Raw genomic sequence first — 26,951 nt, forward strand, 5'->3', positions numbered from 1 at the left:
TCTTGACAATGGTATATTTTCGAGGAATAGGATACGATATATGATGATGGTACTAAATGATAAATTTTTATCATGCAAGGGCATCTGTGGCCAAAGTACGCCATGACACAAGACGTTTTTGGTCTGTTGAAGGTGGTTTAAAAGACCTATACCCCATGCATTTCACCCCGAACAAGTCAGGGAAAAGCCTGTACCATTGTATCAGCTATGGGCACGCGGCAGCACTGGGTATCGAACCCTGCACCTCCGGCTTGAGAGGCAGAAGCTCCAACCACTAGGCCACCCCGGCGATGGGGGATAGGTTAAGGGAGAAAGGGTACGAAACTATAGGAGGACGGATACCAGTGAGAGGCAGGCTTAAGCTTGTGTGCGCGTTCGCACACGCAAATAAAAATGAAAAAATTATCTAGGGCACTTGAAACTACTTAGTGCTTTGAAGGTGAAAGCAAGAATTTTTTCATTGACCTTTCATTGGTTTCTTATTGATGTTTTGTTGATATTTCATTGACACGTCATTGATACTTCATTGACATTTCACAGAATACAGTTGTAAGGCAACACGTGCACTACATTCAGCTATATTAGCCGAGAAGCAACGCGGTTTTGTGCCCTATGGGTTGCGTGCTCGCCTCGCAACGTGGAGGTCCTTGGTTCAATTCCCCTCACCTTCGGAAGAATTTTTTTTCTTTGCTGATTAGTTCATTGGGGGTTTTGTAGACCACTTTTCCTGGACGCCGACAAGTTTCTTTCCTGATTGGAAATGTAAGGGGCTAGGGCCTGCCTTAAAAAATGAAAAACTTCACAGGTGCGAGTGTTCTATAACAGTACCACAATAGCGAGTTGCATGTGTTCTCCTGGCAAAGTTTGCAAGCGTTGTCTCAGAGTTTTTCTGTCATTGGTTGCTTTCGTGCAAACTGATCACTCCGGACCAGCCCGCAAACTGCAAAAGGACACTGATTTTTCTATCTTGTTGCTGGCACGTACAAGGACCTTTATCTTACTCCCTTTCTTCAGTCCTATCCCTCATAGCCTCAGTTGCTTTGGGACGTTAAACCGCACAAACCACTAACCAAATATTTGTTCAGTCTGAAAATAGTATTTGTCTCTATACATTTGTATCCCGTGATGTAACGGTGTTGATCGTCGTGCTTCTCTTTCGCACAAATTGAGGCAGAAGCAAGCGTGCGAACTGCACGCTAGACGGCGCTTTCAGTCCTGGCTTCTTCGAAGTCGCTGTGACTTCGAGAGAGGTCGTCGTCAGCGAGGACCGGTTCGTCGGTATCATCTGGTCGTCGTGACCAATGGAGCTAGAGCGTAACAAAGTGGACTGTTCACTACAGAGTGGTGCTGGTCTCAGACACTAAAACTTAGATGGCACTAAGCTTTCCGCATGCTGACGGCGTACGATGAGCGCCACGACGCTCTTAACAACGGTGTTTGCTAGAAACTTGTCCTGCATGCCACCAGGTGTGGACTGTGCATAAAATGTGGGCGCAACAACACAAATTGCACTGTCAAGTAGTAGTTCGAGCCGGCAATTATCTCTGCCACATAGCATTACACTGTTTTTATTTTATTCAGACAAGAAAGTAATTTGCATAGCGACGTTATCTAGCCTCTTGTTGACCATCGAATGGTGGGATTTAGTGCCACCTGCTCATTCGTCCTGCTTGGTAGTAAGCGGTGCAAGACGGCGTGTCCGAACGATTCACTAAAGCTCCCTTTTCCCTCGCTGCCGTTTCTTGCGCTCGCTCACGCAGGTGCGGCTGGCGATGCGCAACCACCCGGAGCTATGCGTGATGCTGGTCCAGGTGGACAAGGACGACATCCACGGCATCTGCTCCGAGAAGCACTTCCCGCTTGCGCAGAGCGTCAAGCACGCCATGCGCCTCTTTCACCGCAAACCACCCACGCACGACACCTGAGGGAACAGGGGGTGGTGCGCATCTGGGCCGAGAATAAACAGTATCATACCGAACAGTTCTGACAAACGCATTTGAGAACGGAAACCAATTTATGAACGCAAATTTTTCGCGTATTGTCAGATTTTCGTATATCAATCAATATATGTGCAGGTCTCCCGTGTACAGGCTTGGATTTTTTTTTTGCTACTAACATTTTTGCCGTCGTCAAAAGTGTGTGCGGTCGTCAATAGAGTTAGCAAACGTGGTTCGCATTGTTTTTCTATGGCCGTTTGAACTTAGATTCGAGTGATGGAAACACTATAAAAGAAAGGTTATGCCATACAGGGAAAGAATGGACCTTTCCTTCAATATTTCCATAACAGTGCCTTAGATTATTCTAATATTCAAAATTTTTCTCCAAGAATGTTGGACATGACCGGGCTGACAGAAGCGCCGAGTACATTGCCGCTTCATGGAGATGTGATACCCGAGTTCTGTTTTGGGGGCTTTATTTCTGTGATTATTGCCGCTTCTCACGCGGGTAACTGTTTCGTTGTACCTGTGCGTGTGGCATCTTACTCCTGGGCTCGGGAGCTGTGGGTTCGATTCTGCCACGTCGCCGGCCGGGATTTGGCGAAAACAAAAATCGAAGCTCTGCATGCACTGTGATTTCGACGCAGCGCAAAGAAGACCACTTTATAAAAATTCATAGTGCCCTCTCTCACGGCACGTCTCACAGCTCGAGTGTACTTTGACAACTATATAATAATGGGTTCGTTCTGAAATGAAAACCCTACTTTAATTACCTATACTCGATGGGGACTGGTCCCCTACGGTTTGCTTCCCTGCGATGCGGCCCTATTTTGTTACCTTAACTAACAACGGGGGCGCCGACGTTGCAGGTCAGCGTATGAAGATGTTCAACATCCTTATTACGCGTGTACCAACAGAGCTGATTTCAGCAATGAGCGATATCTTTCACGTCTGTTGCGTTTTAGAAAGTTTGCACCGACCTAATATGCGCTCTGAAAAGTGAGGCCTGAAGTCATGCACCACATTCAGTCAGCAGGCCCGTGCTACCTTCCCATAAACAGAAGTTTTTATTAAGAAAATGTTATTTCTTTTTCTGGACGAGGGCGGGGAGGAGCCAGGCGAAATAAAAATCTTCCAACGACCGCACAGCTGAGCACAGAAAGTGGCTGTCCCTCTCTACAATGAGAGTGATGCTTTGTCTTGTTGAATAAACAAAGAAAAAGCATTCGTTGATGTTGCAGATGTACATCAGTAGTTGCACCTGGGTGTAGTATTGGTGGCTAGGAAGTAGGGTCAGTCTGTCATTAGTGTACTTAATGTACGGCACAAATGTAAGCTGGTGCTCTGCGTCAATAATTAAATCTCCTATACTTGAGAATGGGCACTTCACCTCGAGCAGGCAAACACCACTTGCAGTTTCAAAAAGCCCATCAGGGCTTCCGCAAAGCCATGGCTGCGCTATGTGGACAACAATTCCAGTCTGAAAAAAAGGTCCCTTTCTGAAATGCATGTCACATCAGACTAGACTGTATGCAAAAGAAAAGGTAGAAATATGCAGTGGTTATGTACCCATCAATGAGCAACTAGACTATGCATTGTGTGCGCACAAATTTTTAAGTCAAGCAGGTTAGATGTGGATTACCTCTACAACGTGTGCGCCAACTTTCTCTTCGAAGTCCTTTCGTGCCACTGGCTCCATCTTCATGCCTGAAAAATAACTTTAAATTAGCGCAACGTGCAATGGTGTGATGTTGGAAAGCGTACCGTATGAAGTGGCCTCTGAGTAAAATCCTCGACGATTGAAAAGCGTTTGCAACAGCTCCTGGGGCGACTTCCTCGATCGAAGTATAGTGTGTGCTAGTGAGCACCATGAATTAAAAGATTAGCGCATATAACAAAGACACATATGCGCTAGTCTTTTATATGCGCTAGTCTTTTAATTCATGATGAAACACCAACTAGCCCAGCTTTCCGCCTTGACTAGTGAGCACGTTATCCTAAGCTTTCTTTCTTGGTGCCACCTGTCAGAGATTTTAGGACATTTAGCAGATACATTCCACTACAATTCTCAAATGTAGCATGTCAACAAGGAGGCAAAGTACGCGCCTAAAATTACTAGCCTGCCTTTTCGTCAAGGCTCATAGCCGCAGAGCACTTGCACATTTTATATTTTCTGTGTAGTAATTGGCTACTTCTCTCATCATGTCTTGCTCATGGTCTTTTTATTATGACTGTCTTTTCAAATTGCCCACTCACAAAGTGTGCAGAGCCTCTTTTGGTTCCTGCAAAAGATTTTTCAACTTTATAATGTCCTCTTCAAGGACTATTTGGTCTATGATATCCTGGAGCACTGTTTTGCATGCACCCTCACAAGTTCCATTCTGTGCTCTCAAGATTCGTGTCATTGGGCAGTTAATATCGGGAAAATGATTTATGACGAAGCTTGGGTCCAAGGCTTCCGGAGGTTCTTTTCCACCGACGTATGGGTGCATGTTAGCTGTAAGAAAATATGTAAGTGCATTAGAGGAAATAAAGCTGGAGCACACTTCGGGGCTGCTATAATTGGAAGGCAGAAATCTTGTCTTTTACCTCTGGATTGCTTAACAACTGCACAAGAAAATGCTTGCTAGTACAAGCATAAGTACACTTATCATGCATGAGTTGGGCACCGAAATACAATGCTTACGGCCAAAAAGTTCTTCAATTGACGCTTTGTCGTCAAAACGCGGCTTTTTTGCTGGCCTTCCCCAATTCTGCCTTTGAGATGTGCACGAGACATATTTGTGTTTATTCACGCAAAGCGCGACGGCAGCGCAGTGCTTGCAGCTTCCTGCACCGCCGTACCTGCAGCTGCAGTGTCCAGCTTACAGTTGGTGGTCTTCCTTGCTTAGCTGCAGTAAACGCAATGCAAATGCAACAGCTGACACGAACTTGGAGAACCAAACTAGTCACCAATAACAAATATTCGCACATTGTGAACACATGTCATGACTGATTGCGTTCCCGTCGAGCAAAGTTCTATTCTTTAAAGGAGTATTATTCCTGAGAAGGAGCTGTTGCTCCGTTTTTTGTGCGTGCGATAATGCCGCTCAAACAGCATACCACACGGATCAGCTTGAAATACACGAAAAGCGTTTAGTAGTGCATAACAGTGCTCCAAATTATGAAACGAGGCCTACAAGATTAGGGGCCTATGGCAGGTTACGGCGCGGAAGGCACAGAAACGGCCCAAAACATACATCTCCGACATCGGTGCCGATTTTCGAGCCGAGGCAACAGCTAGGTTAAGAATGTCAGTTTTACTCACGTGCAATAAAATGCAGTAAACTTGTTTCCCCTGCAGAGAATGGCACTTCGCCCGCACATTCACGCCGTCCACTTCGCTCCCAGAAGTAACATGTCCAGCGTCACATAACTTCTTTCCGGCCGTCAGAGAGGCGGGATGGAAGTATTCATGCACGCCCTTAAAGACCCTAAAGTCAGTGAATATTATTTGTGACATCGCATAGGGCAAAACATGCAAAAACACACGAACGCGGCCGCTGGTCCTGCACAAAACGCAGTAAAAGGCAAGAGGGTGGCTGGAGTTCACCTCCTCGGCCTACTCAGTACTGCGGAATCTACCACGGCGGCGCTGCCAATTGGCAGTTGACAGCCGTGCGGTGCGGACGCTTGTCTCGGTGCTCTTCGGATTACGCGTGGTGACCGGGACCTGACGGACGGACGACTGCGAGAGCGCGTGACTACGACAAATCGATGAGTTATTTCCTTTAATATTTTGAGAGCTTAGATTTAGGCTCGTTTTAGATCTGGGCTAGTTGGGTGAAGGGCTCGCGAAAGAGCAGGTCAGTGGCCTAACGGCCGGGCCTTTTCCGGCTGACAGCTATAGATCTGCCGGGCTCACTTGTGAGCCAGGTATTTAGTATTCCTTTAGTTAGTAGAAGACAGGTAGTTAGTATTCCTTTAGAGGTGATTGGCTTTAGCGGTAGGCAGAATTTTACTTGAGCACGTGGTTGCAAGTGGATTTTTTGTCTTCTCTAGCATTTTGTGGTAGGAATAATAGAGTGCTGCTAAGATGGTCAAGCAACTGAAGGTTAAATGCAAGGAGTGTGAGACGTCGGTGAATCTGAAAGAAACGCGGTTCGAATCTGTAGAGGAAGCCGAAGGCGCAAATTTTATGTGCAAATGTTGCGTATTAGGTGCACGCCTGGACAGGGCTGACGAAGCAAGCGCCAGCCTAGCGCTACGTATGGATGCCCTAGAAAAATAGCTGCAGGTAGAGAGGGCAGAGAAGCGCAAACTCCAAGAGCAGCTTAGGAGTTGTTGAACGCAAAAATGGTTGACACCGCCAAGCGAAGCGACATTGGCGGACATTCCAGCGCCAGTCACGTGGATGGGGCCTACGCTGGCATGGACAGCGATAAGGAGTTAGGTCAGGCGGGTTCAGACAGGAACAGCTACGCACACGTGGCAGCTAGGAAGTCTGTTGGAGATGGAGAGAAGGGGAACAAGATAACTTCCAGGAATGAGGTCGCAGCCACAGATAAGAGGCGGCATAATAAACCGGAAGTTAGGATGGAGGAAGCGAGTACCCAAGTACTTATCGGTGGTGACTCAAATATGAGTAGGTGCAAAAGAACTATAATGGAGCGTGTAAAGGGTGATAGGCAGGGTAGCAGTCGGGGCATTCCCACGCAGGAAAATGGACGCAGTACTGAGAGAGACAAAAAGCGAACTTTCTAAGAATGTTAAAGAGCGCAATTTGGTAGTGATAACGGCGGGACTAAATGATGTCTTGAATGGTGAAGCCGCAAAAGTAGTGGAAAGATTAGCGGAGTGAGTTGACGATTGAAGGGCGATGGCAGAGCAAGTCCAGATCGTGGTGTGCACAGTGCCGGAAGTGCAAGGACGGAACGGAGAAATTGCCAAGGACGTTGTGGCTGTTAATCGGGAGATATGGAAGTTAAGCCATGATAAAGGCTTTGAAGTGGCAGACATAAACAGGGAAGTGCATAGAGCAGGCTTTGCCGGAGGGTTTACACGAGATGTCATCCACTTTAATAGAAGGCTAGGAGCCGAGATCGGGTGGCGCCTGGCAGGCCGGGTAGTAGCTTTTTTAGGGGGTCCACTGCGGCTCAGGGCATAGGGGTAGGTAGAAGCAAAGTAGAAAGTGTAGCAATGGAGGCTGACGCCAATAAAATTGCCACTAGGAGGTCCATGAAGAAAACTACAAAAAAGAAATTTAACACCAAGATCAGGTACATAAACATGCAAAGCGGTAGAAAGAGAGCGAAGTGGTTAGAGATGGAACAGCAGTTGAAGGACGAAGAAGTAGGTGTATACGCGCTATGCGAGACACATCTCAGGGATCTAGAAAACCCACCCTATATTGATGGTTATGTCTGGGAAGGGAGCAACAGAAGAACAACGGAGAGGAAGGGAGGAGGGGTAGGTATGCTGATACATCAAGGAACAAATTGGCAAAGAATAAAGTCAACTTGCAAAGAACATGTCTGGGTATCGGGTACAATTACCGGTTAAAAGGACATGGCTAGGAGTAGTTTATTTAGGGACAAGGAAGACAGATGGAGGCAAGAGAACAAGGATCTAATTAAGTGTCTCAATGACGATATAAAGCAGTTTGGAGAAGGCGCCGATATTATTCTGTTGGGGGACATGAATGGCCACATCGAGGATCTGGATCGATACACAGATTAGAACGAGAAGTTGATGCTAGACTTCTGTGAGCGACACAACCTAGTTATTGTAAATAGAGAAACTAAGTGTGAGGGACAAATCACGTGGGAATCCCGAAACAGGCAAACGACCATTGACTACTGCTTAATCTCGCAGGGGGTGTATAGCAAGCTCGCAATGATGGAAATAGACGAAGAGGGGAAGTACACCCTCGGTAGTGATCAAAAGCGTATTAGTCTACAGTTGGGAACCCTGCTCAAAAGAAAAATGAAGGGGAGTCAAAAAGAGTACGCAAAATTAAATGGCGAACAAATAGCGCAAATAGCGGCCTGCATAGAGGAAGCAATAGAGACACATCCCATGGAAAAGTGGGATTATAATAAGTTAGAACTCCTCATTAGTACAAAAATAAAACAAGTAAAAGGAGTAAACCGCTGGAGAGGAAAGTGGAAGCCACGAAGTTGGTGGAATAAGGAAATTAGGGAGGCCATCGAACAACGACGGTTGGCATCACGGGAACACAGAGAAGCAAAGAGGGCGCAGTTATCTGAAGAGGAAATAGGCCGAAAATGGGAATCTTAACGGCAAAAGAAACAGCAAGTGCAGGTCCTCGTCCAGGCTAAAATAAAGCAGTCCTCTGATCGCTGGCTGGCTGAAGTTCGCGATGCAACTAAAGGGGGCCAAGAAAATTCTGGAACCATATAAGCTGGCTGGGCAAAGCGAATCACAGAAAGCAGGAACAGATTCACGATCCCGAAGGAAAATGTTTAGAGGGAGATGACGCTGTGAACTACATTTCATCAGTTATAGCTGAGTCATTTAAGAAAGACGATAGAGTAATCACCCCAAATGAGGGAGCAACACAGGAACGCACAATAGAAAACAGCGTGGAACTGACGAATCTTAACTGGAAAAAGGCGGAAGCAAATATTCCAAGATGTACGTCAGCAGGGACCGATGAAATTCCAATCAAGCTAATTAATCAACTTGGCCCAAGAGGCAAGGAAACGCTGATAAAAGTATTGGAGGCAGTCATAACGAATCAACAAATTCCGCACAGGTAGAAACAAAGCAAAATGAATTTGATTTATGAAGGAAAAGGCAATAAGACGAACATAAAATCCTTCCGACCGATTACGATAACATCAGTTACATACAGGCTGGCGATGCAGGCGGTGAAAATAAAAATGCAGTCATGGGTAGAAAGTAATAGAATACTCGGAGAACTTCAGAACGGGTTCAGAAGTGGTAGGCGCTTAGATGATTGCCTGTTCGTGCTTACCCAGTGCATAGAAATAGCTAAGGCGGAAAACAGGCCTCTGTATTTAGCCTTCTTGGACATAAGCGGTGCATACGACAACGTGAACAGGGAACTCCTGTGGAACATATTAAAAGGTGAAGGTGTCAGTCATGGGGTAATTAATTTTCTACAGGAAATGTAGCGAGAAAATGAAGTTGAAATAACATGGGAAGGAATTAAGAATACAACAACTGTACAGGTTGTCCTCTATCACCGCTGCTGTTCATGCTTTATATGATAAGTATTGAAAGAAGGCTACAAGGAAGCAATCTAGGTTATGATCTGTCATACACATTAGGCGGAAAGCTTGCTGAGCAATGACCACCGGGTTTAATGTATGCGGACGATATTGTACTGTTAGCAGATAGCCAGGAAGATTTGCAAACTTTGGTGAATTGCTGTGGAGACGAAGGAGACAGTCTAGGTTTCAGTTTTAGCATAACTAAGTCAGGTTTGATGGTTTTCAACGGCACAACTGATCAGGAGCTTACAGTACAAGTCCATGAAATGGCCCGAGTGGCCGAATACAAATATCTCTTGGTATGGGTAAACAACGGGCATATGTACACGGAAAAGCACGAACAGTCTCTCATAGCAAAAGGGCGAAGAGATGCCGGGATAATGACACATAGGGCATTGTGGGGTACAACAGGTATGAAGTCCTCAGAGGTATTTGGAAAGGAATAATGGTGCCGGGGCTTACTTTCGGGAATGCGGTTCTATGCTTAAGGGCTGAAGTTCAGTCGCGACTAGAAGTAAATCAGAGAACTGTCGGAAGATTAGCACTAGGTGCCCACGGGAAAACCACAAACGAGGCAGTACAGGGGATATGGGCTGGGCAACATTCGAAGCACGGCAAGCTCAGAGTAAAGTACTATACGAAGAACGCCTAAGGAAATTGGATGACAACGGGTGGGCAGCTAAGGTATTTAAATACCTGTACAGAAAGAGCGTTGACACACAGTGGCGGAAACGAACTAGAAACCTGGCCAGTAAGTTTGCCAGAGACGAGGAAGGAGAAAGTAGGAGCATTAAACGACAGGCTAAAAACGTCGAAGGTAAAAATTGGATAGATTCAGTGGAAAAGAAGCATAGTGTAGAACTATATCGATGCTGGAAAAGGCAGATCAGGAAGGAAACGTTTTATGATAACTCAAGAGGCAGTGCCCTCCTCTTTGAAGCTAGGTCAGGGTGTCTTAGAACGCGCAGCTACAGAAAAAAATTTAACGAAGAAGATGACAAATGTGCTGTATGTGGTAAATCTGTGCGCGAGGAGCAGCACACGCTGTTCGCCGCTTCGGCTAGGGAACGTCGCCGCGTACAGACTTCGGCGCGCGGTCCGCTCTTCGCCAGCGGGACGAGGAAGTGGCGGGGAGAACGTGCTCCCGCTCCTCCTCCCGTCCGGCTTCGGAGTATCCCTTGCCATAGCTTGATTCGCTCGTAACCGTGCTGGTGAGTTGGACGACCTCGATTCCTTTGCGTGTTTTGTTGCTAGCTGGCGTTTTTGTTGCTGTAGCAATAAATGCCTGTTTGTGTCAGCCAGAGTGTCGCTCCTTTGTTTCCCTCAGAGCAATGCTCGCCGTGGTCGGCGTGCGCGATCACGGGGTGGGGTCCGACGGTTTCGAACGGTGTCAGCCACTATGAAATGGGGCAAAAGTATTTATCTCCCCGATTTCAACCGCGCAACTTAGAGGTACTTATGCTAATTAGTGTGCAGAAACACCTCCATCTCCGGCCAAGAGAAACGAACCAGCACAAGAAATCGCAATATCAGAACTGAACCGCAACGCAGATGAAATACGCAAGGATAGTTGAAGTGAGAACGTCTGTTGCACAGAAACTCCGTGCAAGAGACCGATTTCGCCAGCTGTTTCGTTACGCCTCCGTCGCCGCGATGCACTCTGGGAGTTGTGGTTCTCCAGCCGGCGGTCAAGGCCCGAGGGCAATGGTATAATTTTACCTCCCGTAGGTGGGGAAAATGGGAAAAAAATGAGGGGGGAGGGGGGGTAAACAGCTACATAGCGACCCACAGCCGGGGGAGCGGGCCTGGGGAGACTCCCCTGGCACCGTGCTCAATTTAAAGCTGACGACGAACTTTCGAGATACGGCGTGCAAACTAACCGCAACAGTTTGGAAAAAAGTGGAGTCGGCTACGCGTCCAATCGAGATAAATCTGGTCGTGTCTTCCATCACTAACAAAGCGATAAAGCCCCGTGCCGGCAGCTTTCAAGAAATAACAACCATTACAAAGCTTTCTGTCAATATGCGAACACTAATGTTCAACAGTCTCAGAAGGGAGCAGTAGTTTACAATCGGTAGCGAAGTTCTGGAAGTGGCAAGGCAATACGTCTACTTACGGCAGGTAGTGGGCGCAGATCTGGATCATGATAGTTAAATAACTAGAAGAGTAAGAATGGGGTGGGGCGCATATTATATCAAATTATCTCAGATCATGCATGAGAGTTTACCAATATCCCTCAAGAGAAAAAATATAACTACATCTTATCGGTACTAACCTAAGAGAACTTCTTGTTGTTAGTTGATCATTGTAATTTAGTTTGTAATGATCATTGTCTCGCTCTCTTTTCCTGTGTTTGTGTGTGTGGTTTTCGGCACCTTTAAATTACAGCGGTACGCACCTTTAGGGCAGGAACATGGAGGCTACCGAACGGGTTAAGCCAGCTATGGAAAGGAAAATGATAGGTGTATATTAAGCTACAGGAATGAAGCAGAGTAGGTCAGGGATCAAACGCGGGTTAATGACATCCTAGTCGAAATCAAGAGGAAGAAATGGGCTTGGGCACTGCATGTAATGCGAAGGCAACATAACCGTTGATCCTTAAGGGTAACGGAGTGTATTCCAAGAGAAGGCAAGCGTAGTAGTGGGCGGCAGAAAGGTGGGCGAAGGAGATTAAGAAGTTTTCCGGGATAAGGTGGCCGCAACTGGCGCAGGAGAGGTTTAATTGTAAATATATGGGAGAGGCGTTTTGCCTGCAGTGTACACATTCAGGCTGATGATGATGATGAAAATAGGCCGAAGCCAAGTTCCGGAAGATCCCCTTTGAGGTGGACTCGTAGATTTGTACTTGAGTTGTGTCCGGCTTAAGTAGAAGAGCAAATTGCGTCATAGCAATGGAAGATTAAGGTCACGGTCAGATGCCATTGTAGGGCGAAGCGGTGCTCTTGGGCCGATAGTACCGTTGCGAGGCTACTTAAAGCGGCTTAAGTATATGGACCCACCCGCCGCGGTGGCTCAGTGGTTAGGGCGCTCGACTACTGATCCGGAGTTCCCGGGTTCGAACCCGACCGCGAAGGCTGTGTTTTTATGGAGGCAAAACGCTAAGGCGCCCGTGTGCTGTACGACGTCAGTGCACTTTAAAGATCCCCAAGTGGTCGAAATTATTCCGGAGCCCTCCACTATGGCACCTCTTTCTTCCTTTCTTCTTTCACTCCTTCCTTTATCCTTTACCTTACGTCATGGTTCAGGTGTCCAACGATATATGAAACAGATACTGCGCCATTTCCTTCCCCAAAAATCAATAAAAAATATGGACCTCAAATGTTCGGAGAAAATTTTTTCGGAGGTTGAGCGAGTGTGAGAGTGCGCTGCTCGTCTCCGAAGGACCACTATCTCTGGCGGCATCTTCCTTTGCGTGACCCGGAGGCGCTTGAGCAAGAGACTGTATGACGTCAGGAGCCGTCGGGTGTTGAAGGCCAAGGTGTATTAGAGGCTCGAAGGCCGCCATCCTGACTGTCAGCTTTATCTGCATGCCGACATGCATTCAACCGGTCAAGCACAGCCCGCAAGAACGACAGGAGCGCCTGCCGGAGGAGAAAAGGCCTAAGCTGGTGGGAAAATGCGGGGGAAGAAGGGGAATACAGCAGTTGCCGGCGCTGAGAGGAGGGCGAGGGAGACGCTCCAGCCTGGAAAGAAAGATCGCCCGAATGGGCGGGAAAAGAAAGCAGAAGAAGCCAGTCAGTTTGGTGACGAGCAAAGCCCGAGACGACACCGCTGGCAGTCGGTCCTCCGGCGCCCCCAAGCGCCCACGCCATCTGAGGAGAAGTGGAACCTCAGCGAACGAACAAGGTCAACTCTGCAGTCCCACCGTTCCTTTTGACGAAGACTCCGGCGCCGACGCAGCAGCATATGTAAGCTTGGGCACCCCAGCCTCCGCGTCATGTGCTTGTTAACATGCAACTCTTGAATATATCATTTTTGTTCCAACTGAGCCTGGCGGTGTCTATGCCTCTCCCTAACGTGTGGACCCGCCCAGTATGTGTGGTCGTCACAGTTATTTGACTGAAAAAATGAGACCACCTACCGCCAAGATCGGGCTGCAAAACTCCGAGGTGGTTTACTGATTTTCGTTGCCATTACCTCGTATCAGACGTCGTTATTATCCCCGCTGGCCTTGAAATGCTCTGTCTCCGAAAAAATCCTAATATTTTGCTTACACATTTCCGTTCACTGCCTTTATTTTCGTTATGATACTAACTTTCCAAAGATATGTTGTTGTGGTTCCTTTCCAACTGACAGAGATACTTCCGCAGTCAGCCAATCCTTTTTAACATATTTTATTAGAACTTGGCAGTATTCATTCAGATGTCGAATCAGACACAGTCATTCTCCCTGAGGCCCTAGCGGATATAACAAAAACTAGTTTGAATGAATCTATGCTACGAGTTGGCAGAAAGTGATTGAAAGATTGGTGGCTCAAAAATAGAGCGGTGGCGCAAGGATATAAGGTCAGGGATAAAATTGTAGGGGACACTTCAGGTCCGCCTTAAGGGTATGGAGCGATAGCTTTAGTGGGTTACGCCCATATATGCGGAATTCGTCATTCTCGACTTTCCATTCATAGATCCCCGGGAGTCTTCATTCTACTCATCGCGCAGTGGTGCAGCGGCTATGCGATGGCAGGTGCAGCTTTCGGTCGACCCAGTTTGCTCCTCCCGGGCAAGTTTTCGCTACCAGTTAACTGCTGCCTGCCACTGTGGTCAGCTTGCTCAAATCCAGAGTGCAGGTTGTGATGACGCCAAAAGGTCACGTGACCTAGGTTGCCCACTTAGGTTGCTAAAGTGAACAAAAGAGGGGAAAACCTCAGGGTGCTTGCCAACTTTTCGACAAATGGACTTGTCTTCATCTGGCCAAAGTGTTCATCATGAGCGGGGTTTAAAAAGGTCATCACTGCGAGGTGGAATGACCGATGAGCGGGAGAAAGGTTTGAAGTAGGAATGGTATTAGGATGGGGAAAGTGAATCTTGTCCAGGCATGATGGCTGCTAAAGTTGATTAACCAGTTGAACTGCACAGCTTGGAAAAAAAGACCAGCTCAGCAGAAAGGAATCCGGGGGTGTGGAGCGTGGAGAGGGAGTGAGCGTGGCCTTGAAAGGGTGTGTGCCCAGCTGCGACAGGTAACTTGGTATGACTGCCTGTGTTCTCCTGAAAAACTAATCCCTTAGGGGTTCTTCATCTCATCGCAATGGCAGACTCTCCAGCGTGTGAACAGTACTGCGGTTGCGATGAAACGACCGGGCACCTACTCTGACTGCCCAGCTCTTTCTGAGCGAAACACGTGCCTTCCTGGCTGATACAGTCCGCCGCTTGGACTCTCGGCCTCTTGCAGAAACCAAGATTATGGGGTCTTGGTTATAAACCTTCATCATAAAGGAAAGCGGTGAAGGCGCTCCTCGGGGTTTAGTTCCCGACTATAAACTTTGAACTTTAAGTGTGCGCCCTCTGTCTTCTTCTCATAGTGGTCGACGGACACTTAAAAAACTCATTCCGTTGCCGCTCTTTCCTTTTTCCACCCTTTGTTCCCCTCCACACGTGTAGGGTAGCATACTGGGAATCGCCTAGTAACCTCCCTGCCTTTCCGTCCTTCTGCTTCTCTCTCTCTGTCTTCACCATTGAAGCTTCTTGTAACTACAGACGTGCTTAGAAAATTTGTCCCAATCGAGAAAACTGTTTTTTCCTTTTAATTTCTGCGTTTAAAGTTGGCAGTTGAGTTAGAAATACGCCTGAAATAACGGATAATGACAGTTTACCATATTTTCAGAGAGAGAGAGAGAGAAAAAAAACTTTATTGGCACCAAAAATTGGTCGATTCAGCGAAACCTGGGTGTCTTCATGTTGAAGTTCCGAATCTTCCAGGGGTGGTGCCCTTATTCCAGGGCCCCTCTGAGTCTTGCTACCTCATACGCATGCTGGACCAGTCCTTTTTGGACCGCCAGCACGCTGCTGGTGAGCAGGCTCTCCCACTGTTCCGCATTGGGCTCTTTTAGTTTATGGAATGAATAATTGTTTTTACAGTCCCATGTAATATGGTATAAAGTGGAGGTGGCTCCACACCACTTGCATGTATCCGCGTACTGGTTCGGAAACATTTTGTGAAGTATGTGTAAGAGAAAACTCCAAGCCGGTATTACATTCCACTGCGCGGCAACAGCGGGACTGTTTCGGCAGCACAGCTTCCTGTCCACTGCCAAAAAAAAACTTTTTCTCGACGCATAACATCCATCATAGAAACATTAGTTTCGACGGACGGACGGACGAAGGGATGGTGGACGGACGGACAGACAGAGAGGACAAGCGCTAATCGCTTGTCCTGTCCTCGCCTCGTCTTCTGTAGGTACCGCGCTATGCTTTCTGCGTAACGATGAACCAACGCGCCCAAACAAATTCCGCGCCTAGGGGCACTCGCTCGCGCCCAAACGAAGGCAAAGACGTGCGCTGGCCCCGCGCAGCTTTGTGCATCAGGCCATAGGGGGCATCACGTAAGCCTCGAATATTAAAAAAAAATCGCAAGATACCGGAAAAGATGGGTGCAACTGCTGTAGAAATGCGTCCCCACGATAACCCAGTGGGTCCTCCCTATTCTATAAGGTTGTTATCTTCATCTACATTATTCCAGTCCAGCTAATGAACCTTCGAAAACATCGGTGGTCTTTATTCTCTTGCGGGTGAGCTTGGACACGAATTGTTCTTAAGGTGAGCTCTGCAGCAGACGCAGCAATACACAGGTTGAAGTCTGGCGTGCATCCCCACAGCGATTTCGTCACTTCTGAGCAGCGGCAAAGCTTGGCAACTGAGCGTTGGGCATACGCTCAAAAGATGACAGCAATATGCCTCTTACGGACGATTCAACACAAAGCGTGGTAACTTGAGTGCCGCTCTATATTTACCTCGTAGCGTAGCAGAGGGTGGCAGAATGTTCGGGCCGCCGCAGAGGGTGTGTGGTTATGGCGCTCGGCTGCTGGCCCGAAATACGCGGGTTCGATCTCGACCGCGGCGGTCGAATTTCGATGGAGGCGAATTTCTAGAGGCCCGTGTACTGCGCGATGTCAGTGCGGTCGAAATTGCGGGCGACGTCAGTGCGGTCGAAAAAAACCCCAGGTGGTCGAAATTTCCGGAGCCCTTCACTACGGCGTCTCATAGCCTGAGTCGCTTTGGGACGTTAAACCCATATAGACCAAACCAGATTAAGAAGTTTGCAGGCATATACGCTGGGTGCAGCTGGCAAAGGACAGGGTTGATTGGAGAGACATGGGAGAGACCTTTGCCCTGCAGTGTCCAGGGCGTAGTCAGGCTGATGATGATGATTTATCTGTATGAGTTAACAATTCTAAAAAGAGAGCCGCCGCGGCAGCTCTCTGGTTACGGTGTCCGGCTGTTGACACGAAAGACGGTGGTTCGATCCCGAACACGGCGGTCGCATTTCGAAAAAGACGAAATGATAAAGACCCGTGTACTGTTCGAAGTCAGTGTGAGTTAATAATTCTAAAAAGAGAGCCGCCGCGGCAGCTCTCTGGTTACGGTGTCCGGCTGTTGACACGAAATACGGTGGTTCGATCCCGACCACGGCGGTCGCATTTCGAAAAAGGCGAATTGATAAAGACCCGTGTACTGTTCGAAGTCAGTGTGAGTTAACAATTCTAAAATAAGAGCCGCCGCGGCAGCTCTCTGGTTACGGTGTCCGGCTGTTGACACGAAAGACGGTGGTTCGATCCCGACCACGGCGGTCGCATTTCGAAAACGGCGGAAAGATAAAGACCCGTGTACTGTTCGAAGTCAGTGCACGGCAAAAAGCCCGCGTGGTAAAATCATCCGTAGCTCTCGCTCGCTCTCCACTACGGCGTCCCTCATACGCTGAGTCGCCTTGGGACTATAAACCCCCTAAACCATAAACTTCTGTAAAGGTGGCGTAGCTTAATTTAAAACTCACTGGGCTCCTGCCATGTCGCTTGATGCAAGACAGTGCGTTATCAACCACAGGGAGTACAATGCGCCAAAATGACGGCTACAGCTTAAACCTGGACGCATTCCTGCGGCCTGGCTGGAATATTGGGAGGTGTGAGCCAAGAATCCTCTCCTATGTCAAAGATACCGTGCTGCAGCGAAATCAGCTCCCGCCAGTGTGAACATGATGGTACAATGGTTTCGAAGTGAACTCAGAAGTTTCAGTCACTAGACACAAAGAGCCAGCGTACAGGAACAACCTTAGTGCACCAAGGATCCAGCGCAACCTGTCGAAGGACAAGCCGCTCTTCTCAGACAACTCGGTCAAGGTTTATAAGGTTTATATCTTTCCCAGAGACCGCAGCTTGGCGATTCCCTCGCACTTCTTGGTTTCCGGATCGCACTCGAATCCCGACATGCAGCCCAGCGAGCAGTCGTCGCCCAGACCTGCGCAAACCGCGTTTTGGCGTCTCGTTACTGCACTGAAAGGGTAAAATGCTTACAGTTGCATGCTTACAGATGGGCGAGATTACCAATTCCAAATGCTGCCTTTTTTTTTTGGGGGGGGGGGGGGGCTGCTATTGACGTTGTCATAGCTTTTAGTTTCCAAAGCAGGGTCTTTGAAACACTGCGTATGAGGGATAGCCGGCACTGAACATTGCGTTTTCAAGTAGTTCTGCATGGTGTCCTCAGAAATATCGGTTCGTGCCGCATTATCCAGGCAGCACTAACCAAAAGCTGCCGGCACGCCATGCAGCAGGCAGTAGGCCAGAATAAGCGAAGCAGCCTTTGAAGTTTCATTGATGCTGTCCATAGTGTACAGACCTTACGTATACAATGTAGTTTTCGCAACGCAACAAAGTTCGTCCCCGGGCACCCCATGAGCACGCAATGTTCGCACGTGCGTCCGCCTCGCCCCTAATCCAGTGGAGAAGGGGACAGTCACGCGCGGTGACCACTTTCCTGTAACTGTAGCAATGGATCAGATGAAGGTTCATACGTTCGTTTTCTCCCCATCTATAGTAGGATACAACTCAAGGACGCAGTGGCTTTTTCCCGTCAAAGGACCCCCTTCTAGCCAATGGCATCGGCTGATTCTTATGAGCCTGCAAGTGTGACAAAGCAGGAAGTGGTAAATGAAAGGGGATTATCCATTTCCTCTATGGTCGGGTTTAGACCCTTTCTCCATTGTGGCGCCGCTCCCGGCATTGTCACCCTAGCAGGCTCATGAAAATCGCCCGACGTCATTGGCTCGAAGGGGGTCTTTTGACGGGGAAAAGCCGCTGCGTTCTTGAGTTGTATCCGACTATAGTCACCCCTGAAGAAACCAGGTCATCTAGGAACTTCGGGCTTCACTTCAAGAGACATTGGGTTGAAGTTTTGCTGGTTTTTTTTCTTTTTACGTCGGCTCTCGAGCAGACAGATTTATGTCGAAATGTTCACGTCTGGTATGTTAGTTCGCGTCGTGCTACCAAAGCTCCAGTAACCAAAGCTACCTGCACACCACGTGGCTAGGCGTATAACCCACCTGAACCTCTCTCTCACAACTTAGGTATGTCTGCAGTTAAATCGCAAAAGTAGCCATGGCCTGGAAAAAGAAATGTTTATTTTACTCCATCGCACTACTTCTCTACGAGACAGCTTCGTCGTGTGCTAACTCGTGAAACTAGCATACGCCTCAGCAGGAAACTGCCTGTGTTTTTGGGAGAACTTGAACAGCCGCCTTGCTGGCCACTTTCAGCCATGTGGGTGTTACGATGTGAATAGGTTTGGGCAAGCTGATGATTTATCGTTACACTGAAAACAATGTAGAAACGCGAGAGGAAGATGTCCTAGTTCTCGTCCTCTCGTGTTTCTACACTATTTTTTGTGTAACGATGGGTACGAGAAGCCTAGGTTTCACCGGAACAAATATTGAGGCTTGTACACACCAAAAACCAACAAGAGTTTCTTGAGGCGCTACAGCCAAGCAAAATTCGGATGTTACTGACACGCTGCAGACACAGTGCCAGAGCCCCGCGGAAGTCGGCAGCATCTGCAGTTTCGTGACCTCAGAATTCTGTCCAACGAATGCTTCAGAAGGAGCTGTTGGCGAGCTACTGGTTTAATCACATCTCAGGTGTGCAAACTTTGCGGTTGCTCATTTGGTGGCGGGGCTTTTCTTTCGTAATAAACCTTCAGTAAATAGCAGAAAATATCCTGATTTTTATTCTCAAGCAATTGTCTGGCGACAGCTCCTCCGTTCGCACACTTGGCCATTCGTGCAGGCCTAAGGATTGGCGTTCGCACTTGGGCGAGTGTATACTCACGACCAGTGGCGGGCACGCAGATCTCGCAGCAGTTGCAGAAGCCGGCCTTTACGACGTTCCGACAGCTGCGGTCAGGCGGGGGTGGGCAAGAGATGTGCCTGCAGGCATCGCTGCAGGCCTGCGGTGAATGCCCCCGGACAAGCTGCCGGCCATGTCCACACGGAAGCACCACCAGGAACACCACGGACAGCTGGAGTGGCCACCGAGCAGTCAAGCCTGCCCTCCTGTGCAGCATACCGACCGGAAGGCCCAAAAGAGCTCTTTGCAGCGTCGCCCTTTTTTCCTTCCGTGTCAACTCGGATGATTCGAAATGACCAGCGCGGGAACAGACGAGGGCAAACGCTGACGACAGGACGGGCGCTGACTAACAACTGTTTATTTTCGAGGAAAACCCAGAACAATATCTGCCAAAAAACCACGTGACAGTAAGGGGGCCAAAGATTGCAACCTAAAGCACAGTCGTCAAAGGGCGGCTGACACATGCATGAACCGGAAGGAAAAAAAACTAAATATGAAAAAAGGGCGCGGGAATCTTATGAAATGATCCCATAAAGAAAGCACTATAACCGGCAAAAAAAAAACAGGAAAAAACACGTAAGAAAGATAGCAGGGCGGTACAACGTCCAGATCGTCTTTTCCGCACCGTGCAAGCTTTCTAAAACGGGGAAAGGCAGGCAGCCTGCACTACGAGGCACGGGGAACGTTACACACACTGCCGGACTGTATTCGTCTATCAGATGCCCCTAACGTGCGGTAATGTGTACATAGGCCAGACGGGAAGATGCTTTAATGTCAGGGCCAGGGAGCACTTCCTCAACGTAGATAGAGGGCCTGGAGTTAACCTCACTGACCACTGTACCCAGCCTCGCCACAAGTGTAAACCTATATTAGAGAATACAGGGCTCCTAGCAACGTCAAAAAACAAAACAGAAAGAGAGATCATTTAGGCCTAATTTATTGCTAAGGCAGGGGACAGCTGCGTAAGCACGACCTCAATTTCACTGCACGCAAAAGAAATGCACTTCCTTGACCATGCCTAAGAATCCCTGTTTTTGCATGTTCGCCTGCCACGTCTACTCATGAAGCTTTATTATGTTAGCCAGTGCGCATACTTCTCAGGTTTTAGGCGCGGCTTAAGTTGTAATCGTCGAAATTGTGTTTTACATGTGGGCTGTTAGTTTTCTGTCAGAGTTTACCTCTTTACCTTCCTAGAAGTTAGAAAATGTTTGCTCTTTTCTAGTTTGTATTCGTTTGTTTTTAGCCATTTTTGTGGCATCCGTAGCATTGTGTGACGTTTTAACATATTTTAGATTACTGGCTTTGCTTGTGCTTCGCTTGTTTGGGCTCTTTTAGGCTCGCTCGTTGTTGCCATTTAAGTGTTTTTGACACCACCCTTTGGCCATGATGTTGTTTGCACGCGTTTTTTTCCTTGTTTTTTTCTGGTTATAGTGCTTTTTCTGATGCGATCATTTCATAAAGTTTTCCGCCCCCTTTTTTCATATATTTAGTTTTTTCCTTCCGGTTCATGCATGTGTCGGCCGCCCTTTGATGACTGTGCTTTAGGTTGTAACCCTTGGCCCCCTGACTGTTACGTGGTTTTTTGGCATATATTGTGCTGGGTTTTCCTCGAAAATAAACAGTTGCTACTCAGCGCCCGTCCTGTCGTCAGTGGTTTTTCTTCCCTTGTCTTGGTCAGTTTCCGCGCCGGTTATTTCGAATCATGTCCCACCAACTTGCCCAATCGGCAATTTTGATTGAACTCGGATGACAGTGACGATAATAATAAAAACACAGGGACACCTTATCGCATTATGTGTAGGCAATACGATTGCCAATAGGCATTATCCGATGTCGTAACGCCACCCCATATGTTACTGTTCCAAAGCAATGCTTTTCAAAAGCTCTTTCCTTGCGCCATCTGTCCTGGTTAGCAGGTGAAGGCTTCACATAAACTAACCTGGTCTGGTGACACCATGCCGGTCTGTGACGTCATTCCCCCCAAGCAATAAGCATTCTCCTGCCTGGTGGCGTCACGTTTCTCCAGCCAATGGGATTTCTCCACTGTGGAGACCTCACTGCCCGTCAGCCAATCAGGGTTTTTTTGGACGACGCCGGACGATCACCAGCTGCTTTTGCACCAGTGAGGCTTCCATGCTACCGCATAGTGCTTGTTCGCGGACAACGGAAAAGAATAGTAACTAACTCAGGGTGGACACTCGCACCGCGCCCCGAGGAAGGGATAAAGGGGGGAGCAGTAAAGGAAGCAATGTAGAGAAGAAGGGACGCAATGGAGGACTCCGAGTGAATTTCGATCTCTGCGGCCGGGACTTGATTGTGCGCCGTCGTGCGAAGCAGCTGGACGCCAAGACCATCGAATGAAACAAAGTAGGCTGTTTGCGCAGCTCCATGCAGACGTTCAGCCGTCCATTTGAGCTGACGGGTCCATCCACAGCCCACACCACGGGCGAGCACGCGGTCGACTCGGTGACGTCACATCATCACCCGCAGGGCTGCTTACTAGTATCTGTTGCGAAAGTGGTACAGCAAGAGCGTCATCACCTCGAGCACTACTTGTTCTGGCGCAGTGGAGCTCAAGGCCCACTCCGCACAACGCCGATCTCTTGAGAGGTCGAAAGGGCAATTCCTCGCTCGAGAAGCGGCACCCGCACTACTAGAACCCTCAGCTAACACAACTCATCAATGCAGCTGCGCGGAGGGAGCGCCAACCAGTGGCATGCGACTGTACAAGACCAAGGTGTGCAAAATACGCGTACAAGATGTGACCAGGGAGTACTGGCCACCAGTCGACATCTCGTGTGGGAGTGCTCACCCATGACCGCAGGCTTTCCTGACCTGCACCGCGGGACCATCAACGGCCAGCAAGCTACGAATCGTGGATCTGCACCGAGGGACACGCACGACACTGCAAGGCCGCACTAGACCCGCTCCTCTGGTCCATTCCTTAACGGGAGTTTTTCATCGTGCTGGCTGGTTTATTCCCTGTAACGTCATGACGATTTGTGCAAAAATGCCACGACACACATGCGCAATGCGGGAACCTAATTCAGGAGTGCCTCGTCTTTCAAACCGAAACATTTTGTCGCTCATTTTCCTGTATTTGTTCCTCCACTATACAAATAATGTCATCACACAACAGGGGACATGCCCACTAAAATATTGTTCTGCTGTGTAGAGACCATGGATGGCCGCGGTGAGTAGGAGATTGGCGGATACAGCGGGAGAGCGTGGTTCTATCGACTGGCTGACGCTATTGTGGGCATTTAGTGCTCGAAAAGAGCTACACCCAGGAGCATAGTTTTCAGTGCGGTAGCATTAAAAACCTAATGGGGCCAAAATACGTCTTTAGTCATAGAATTGGCCCTTTGGGTGGAAGGAAGTGACGGCACCAGAGCGCGTGATTCCCATTGGCTGGAGGAAAACAACGTCACCAGACAGGAAGCGACGTCATTTTCAGTAGAAGTATCAACAGCTTCTAATATGCTATCCAACTGCCAACACATAACGTAATTAGGTGTCCCTACGATTTTTTTTTGTGGTGCATGCCTCATGCGAGGAAGCGAAACCGCATTTTCCGCGGTTTCTCACGCTCGCCAAAAAGAACACTTCCGTTTACAGCCTCCTGGCTTACTTATCCGAAGGGATCAGGACCACTCAGCATGAACAACTCTCATAGCTTTTCGTAAGCTTAAGAGGGGTTGCTCGGGGGCATATCTCCTTCTTATACCGAAATTTGAAGTTTCTAAGGTTAAAATCTTAGGAGGAACTGTATTTCAAATTTTTAGTTTCGTGGTAATAATGACCATTATTATTACAGGTGAGATTCACGCGATCTGTAATTATTAATGCGAAATCATTGCTAGTCCCATTAGGCGAAATTCCGTCGGCGAGCGGCGTTCTTGCTGATGCCGAGAAATGGTCTCAAAACGATCACGTCATAGCGCCGTTTCCACGCCGCGGTGGCTCAGTGGTTAGGGCGCTCGACTACTGATCCGGAGTTCCCGGGTTCGAACCCGACCACGGCGGCTGCGTTTTTATGGATGAAAAACGCTAAGGCGCCCATGTACTGTGCGATGTCAGTGCACGTTAAAGATCCCCAGGTGGTCTAAATTATTCCGGAGCCGTTCTCTACGGAACCTCTTCTTCCTTCCTTTTTTCGCTCCCTCCTTTATCCCTTCCCTTACGGCGCGGTTCAGGTGTCCAACGATATACGAGGCAAATACTCCGCCAATTCCTTTCCCCCAAAACCAACTATTATTATTATTAACGCCGTTTCAGTGCTAGGCGCACGCGTTGCGTCGATAGATGGCGCATGCATTGAGGTTGATGTAAAATCCATTAGCGCCACCACCGAACCCTCTAATGTCACAGACCGGTGTGCGTCCACAAAAAGTAATTAGCTATGCCCTCTTGATGAAACAGCTAGGTCTCAGTCTTGGGAAGGAAAATTTAGAGCAGCGGAGGGCGTGTTTGCTGCTTCCGCCTCCTTATTTAGGCGCTCCTGCCGGTGCTCAAAAAAGTTACAAGCATCAGCTTGGATAACATTGTTGGAAACCAAATAATGCAACATGTTCTTTCGTATTCCTTTTTGCCTCCGTCTAAAGACTTGTTTCAGGAGTTTTAAGAAAAATTGGAGATGGCTTTTTTGTTTGATTTTTGAAAAACATCACCATATTAAATATTTCCACGTCTAGGGCAATACTTCTACCTCTCTGTTCTATATAATAATGGAAGTCGGTACACTCTTTTAGCACCTCGGTGCTTATGTATTGTGCAAATTTGAAGGAGATATGCGAATAAAAAAATTCCTGAAGATAGCCTCGTTTGAGACTTGTGTCGCATTCGAAATTTTTTCCAGTAAACGACAACTTCCTCAAAATGGTGGAAACAAGACCTGTACATTTAGCACGAAAAATATATCCATCATAGCTTTCATATCTAGATTCTTACGTGATTGCAAATTTGCAAACTTTAGCTGTTCTTGAAACCTTGCCATAACGTCGTTTATAATTTTTCTCAAATATTACGTTTTCAGAAAACGATGTGTACTATTGGCCTACTGAATAATGTGTGTATAATGTACAAAACAAACAAGAAAATAAAAATTTTCAATTTTTAGGCAGTTTTATCTCTCGTGGAATCACCTCGCAGTAACTGTCTCAAATATCTCGGCGGAAACCTGAACCGCGCCGTAAGGGAAAGGATAAAGGTGGGACTGAGACAATAAATGAAGAAAGAGGTGCCGTAGTGGAGGTCGCCCGAATAATTTCGACCACCTGGGGACCTCTAACGTCCACGGACATCGCACAGCACACGGGCGCCTTTTTACGTTTCGCCTCCATCGACGCCAGTCACATCTCTAATGATGAATTGGAGCAAAGCTATCGCGCTATAGGCTCGATGATCACAAAACGTATGTAATCTCATTTGTCGACCCACCGCGGTGGCTCAGTGGTTAGGGCGATCGGCTACTGATTCGGAGTTCCCGGGTTCGAACCCGACCGCGGCGGCTGCGTTTTTATGGAGGCAAAAAGCTAAGTCGCCCGTGTGCTGTGCGATGTAGGTGCACGTTAAAGATCCCCAGGTGGTCGAAATTATTCCGGGGCCCTCCACTACGGCACCTCTTTCTTCCTTTCTTCTTAAACTCCATTCTTTCTCTCTTCCCTCATGGCGCGGTTCAGGTGTCCAACGATATATGACACGGATACTGCGCCATTTCCTTTCCCCAAAAACCAATTATTATTATTACTCACTTGTCGCGTAACCTCACACTTCGGCTTGCTGCTGCGTAACTTGATTTACAAATATTTACAAAGAAAAGAGACAGCGACAACTGAAGACCAGCGGGAAGCGGCGCGCACCGGAGAACAGTCTGTCGATAATAATAATAATAATAATAATAATAATAATAATAATAATAATAATAATAATAATAATAATAATAATAATAATAATGTTTTTCTTCCCTCAAACTTACGAAGGCAGGGGAGCCGCTGACTGATGCGGTTTGAGGCGACTGAAAAAAGCCTGCCGCAGTGCCGCCTTAAACAGGTTCGAACCCGGGCACTTAGCTACTTGCTATTTGTATATTGCGGCGTCTTCCACCGACATTGGATCTGGCCAGGGAATCGAAGACGCCTGGATGTTGATTTCGCGGGCCCGTTGATGTATACCAACTTATTTCCCTCGTCCCCAGTACGTCGACATACACTCGCCAGAAAGAAGCCGACACAGGAGAGGGAACCAAAGAGTTTTGTCGAAATCAAAATGCAAATACGGAACGGGAGCCGATCATTCTGCTATAAGTGAAAATCGCATATCGTACGATTGTCCGGAAATTGTTTCATGTTATCGCCTCCCAAGATGGGCGTAGCGATGCTTAGAGGAGCGCGACCCTTACACGAATGTATACGGTATTTTAAATGCTGGATTGCGTCTACTTCACTACACAGGATAGCCGCGGCTAGTCCGCGTATCCGTCAAGCCAAGAGTTGCGGAGGCTACTTAGTTTTGATTGCTTATATGATCACATGTTATCAGGGCAGCGCGCATGATGGTTACGCCCCAAAACCAGCGGATATCAAAATTAACAACACACGTTCACGTGACCGGCAGTGAAGAAACAGCTGATTTCAAGAAAGTAACTAAAAAATAATTCACCGCCCTTAATTATTTCAATAGTTGGTAACGTTTACAAAGTAGTTACTTGTTGATTAAGCGGTAAATACGCTAACCATTTATTGCGCTATTGCATAATCGCAGTGCTTTCAGTGTCCATACGGCCTTAGAAGAGATACTTGCATAGTCAAAGCTCCGCTGAGAGCGAGACTTTCCAGACGATCTTATCCCGGCTTTTTGTGCCACCCACGCTTGCAGCCCAAAATATTTTCATGGGCAGTGACTGAATCCGCCGCAGGCGGGAAAAAAAGCGACTAAAAATGGTCATTGTGCTCAAATAGGGGACTGCGAATAGTTTTCGCCACGTCACAACAGAACGTGTGCAATGAAGCAGGCGCTTACCCAGCTGGGGCTCGCGGGCTCGACTGTCAGTATACAAAAGGATCTGGAAATGAAATAAGTTGCGCAGTTGGTGCTCGTTATTGTGCGAAATGTTCGTAAAAGCCACTTCTTTCTTTTCAACTATTCGTTTTTATATTATCAAGTGAAAGAATCCGTCTTAATGCATTTTAGCCTCTGAAGAGTTTACGATGCGACTTTATAAAAGCCCTCCCTCACCTGATATCAAAGAAAAGGAACAGAGGGAAAAAGAAAATCTCCGAAGAAGACAGCGAGTGCCTTGCAGATATTTCTAGGACATTAACTGCGCAGGCAAATGATGTCGGGCCTGCCTTCATTATCGGCGTACAATAGGTAGGGGAACCTGCGCTGCCAAGGTGGCACTGCAATTCTTCCATTCGGTGACTCAAACTGCTGTTGTCAGCCGCTTGGGCC

At 47.8% G+C, this 26,951-nt stretch overlaps 3 protein-coding genes across 3 annotated transcripts in view; 1 reads left to right on the forward strand and 2 right to left on the reverse strand.

Annotated features, from left to right (window-relative positions):
• LOC144109765 (acidic mammalian chitinase-like) overlaps window positions 1-2,021 on the forward strand; it is a 13,868-nt gene extending 11,847 nt beyond the window's left edge. Inside the window, exon 7 of the mRNA XM_077642562.1 lies at window positions 1,761-2,021. Within this exon, the coding sequence (XP_077498688.1) occupies window positions 1,761-1,925 (165 nt within the window). The 3' untranslated portion in view covers window positions 1,926-2,021. The remainder of the gene's footprint in view (window positions 1-1,760) is intronic.
• Window positions 2,022-3,018: 997 nt separating this feature from the next.
• Window positions 3,019-11,320, reverse strand: LOC144109766 (uncharacterized). The gene is made up of 5 exons (XM_077642563.1): window positions 11,292-11,320; window positions 3,929-3,958; window positions 3,702-3,805; window positions 3,580-3,644; window positions 3,019-3,417 (listed from the first exon to the last, which is right to left on the reverse strand). Exons 1-5 carry the CDS (start codon window positions 11,318-11,320, stop codon window positions 3,019-3,021), a joined length of 627 nt encoding a protein of 208 aa, XP_077498689.1.
• A 6,166-nt stretch (window positions 11,321-17,486) lies between these two features.
• LOC144111179 (uncharacterized) lies at window positions 17,487-26,421 on the reverse strand. The gene is made up of 3 exons (XM_077644352.1): window positions 26,301-26,421; window positions 19,482-19,705; window positions 17,487-17,619 (listed from the first exon to the last, which is right to left on the reverse strand). Coding segments are annotated over exons 1-3 (333 nt in total). The 5' UTR covers window positions 26,303-26,421; the 3' UTR covers window positions 17,487-17,512.
• Between the last annotated feature and the right edge of the window lie 530 nt (window positions 26,422-26,951).

The sequence above is a fragment of the Amblyomma americanum genome, chromosome 11 (assembly GCF_052857255.1).
Source record: "Amblyomma americanum isolate KBUSLIRL-KWMA chromosome 11, ASM5285725v1, whole genome shotgun sequence".
Lineage (NCBI taxonomy): Eukaryota > Metazoa > Arthropoda > Arachnida > Ixodida > Ixodidae > Amblyomma > Amblyomma americanum.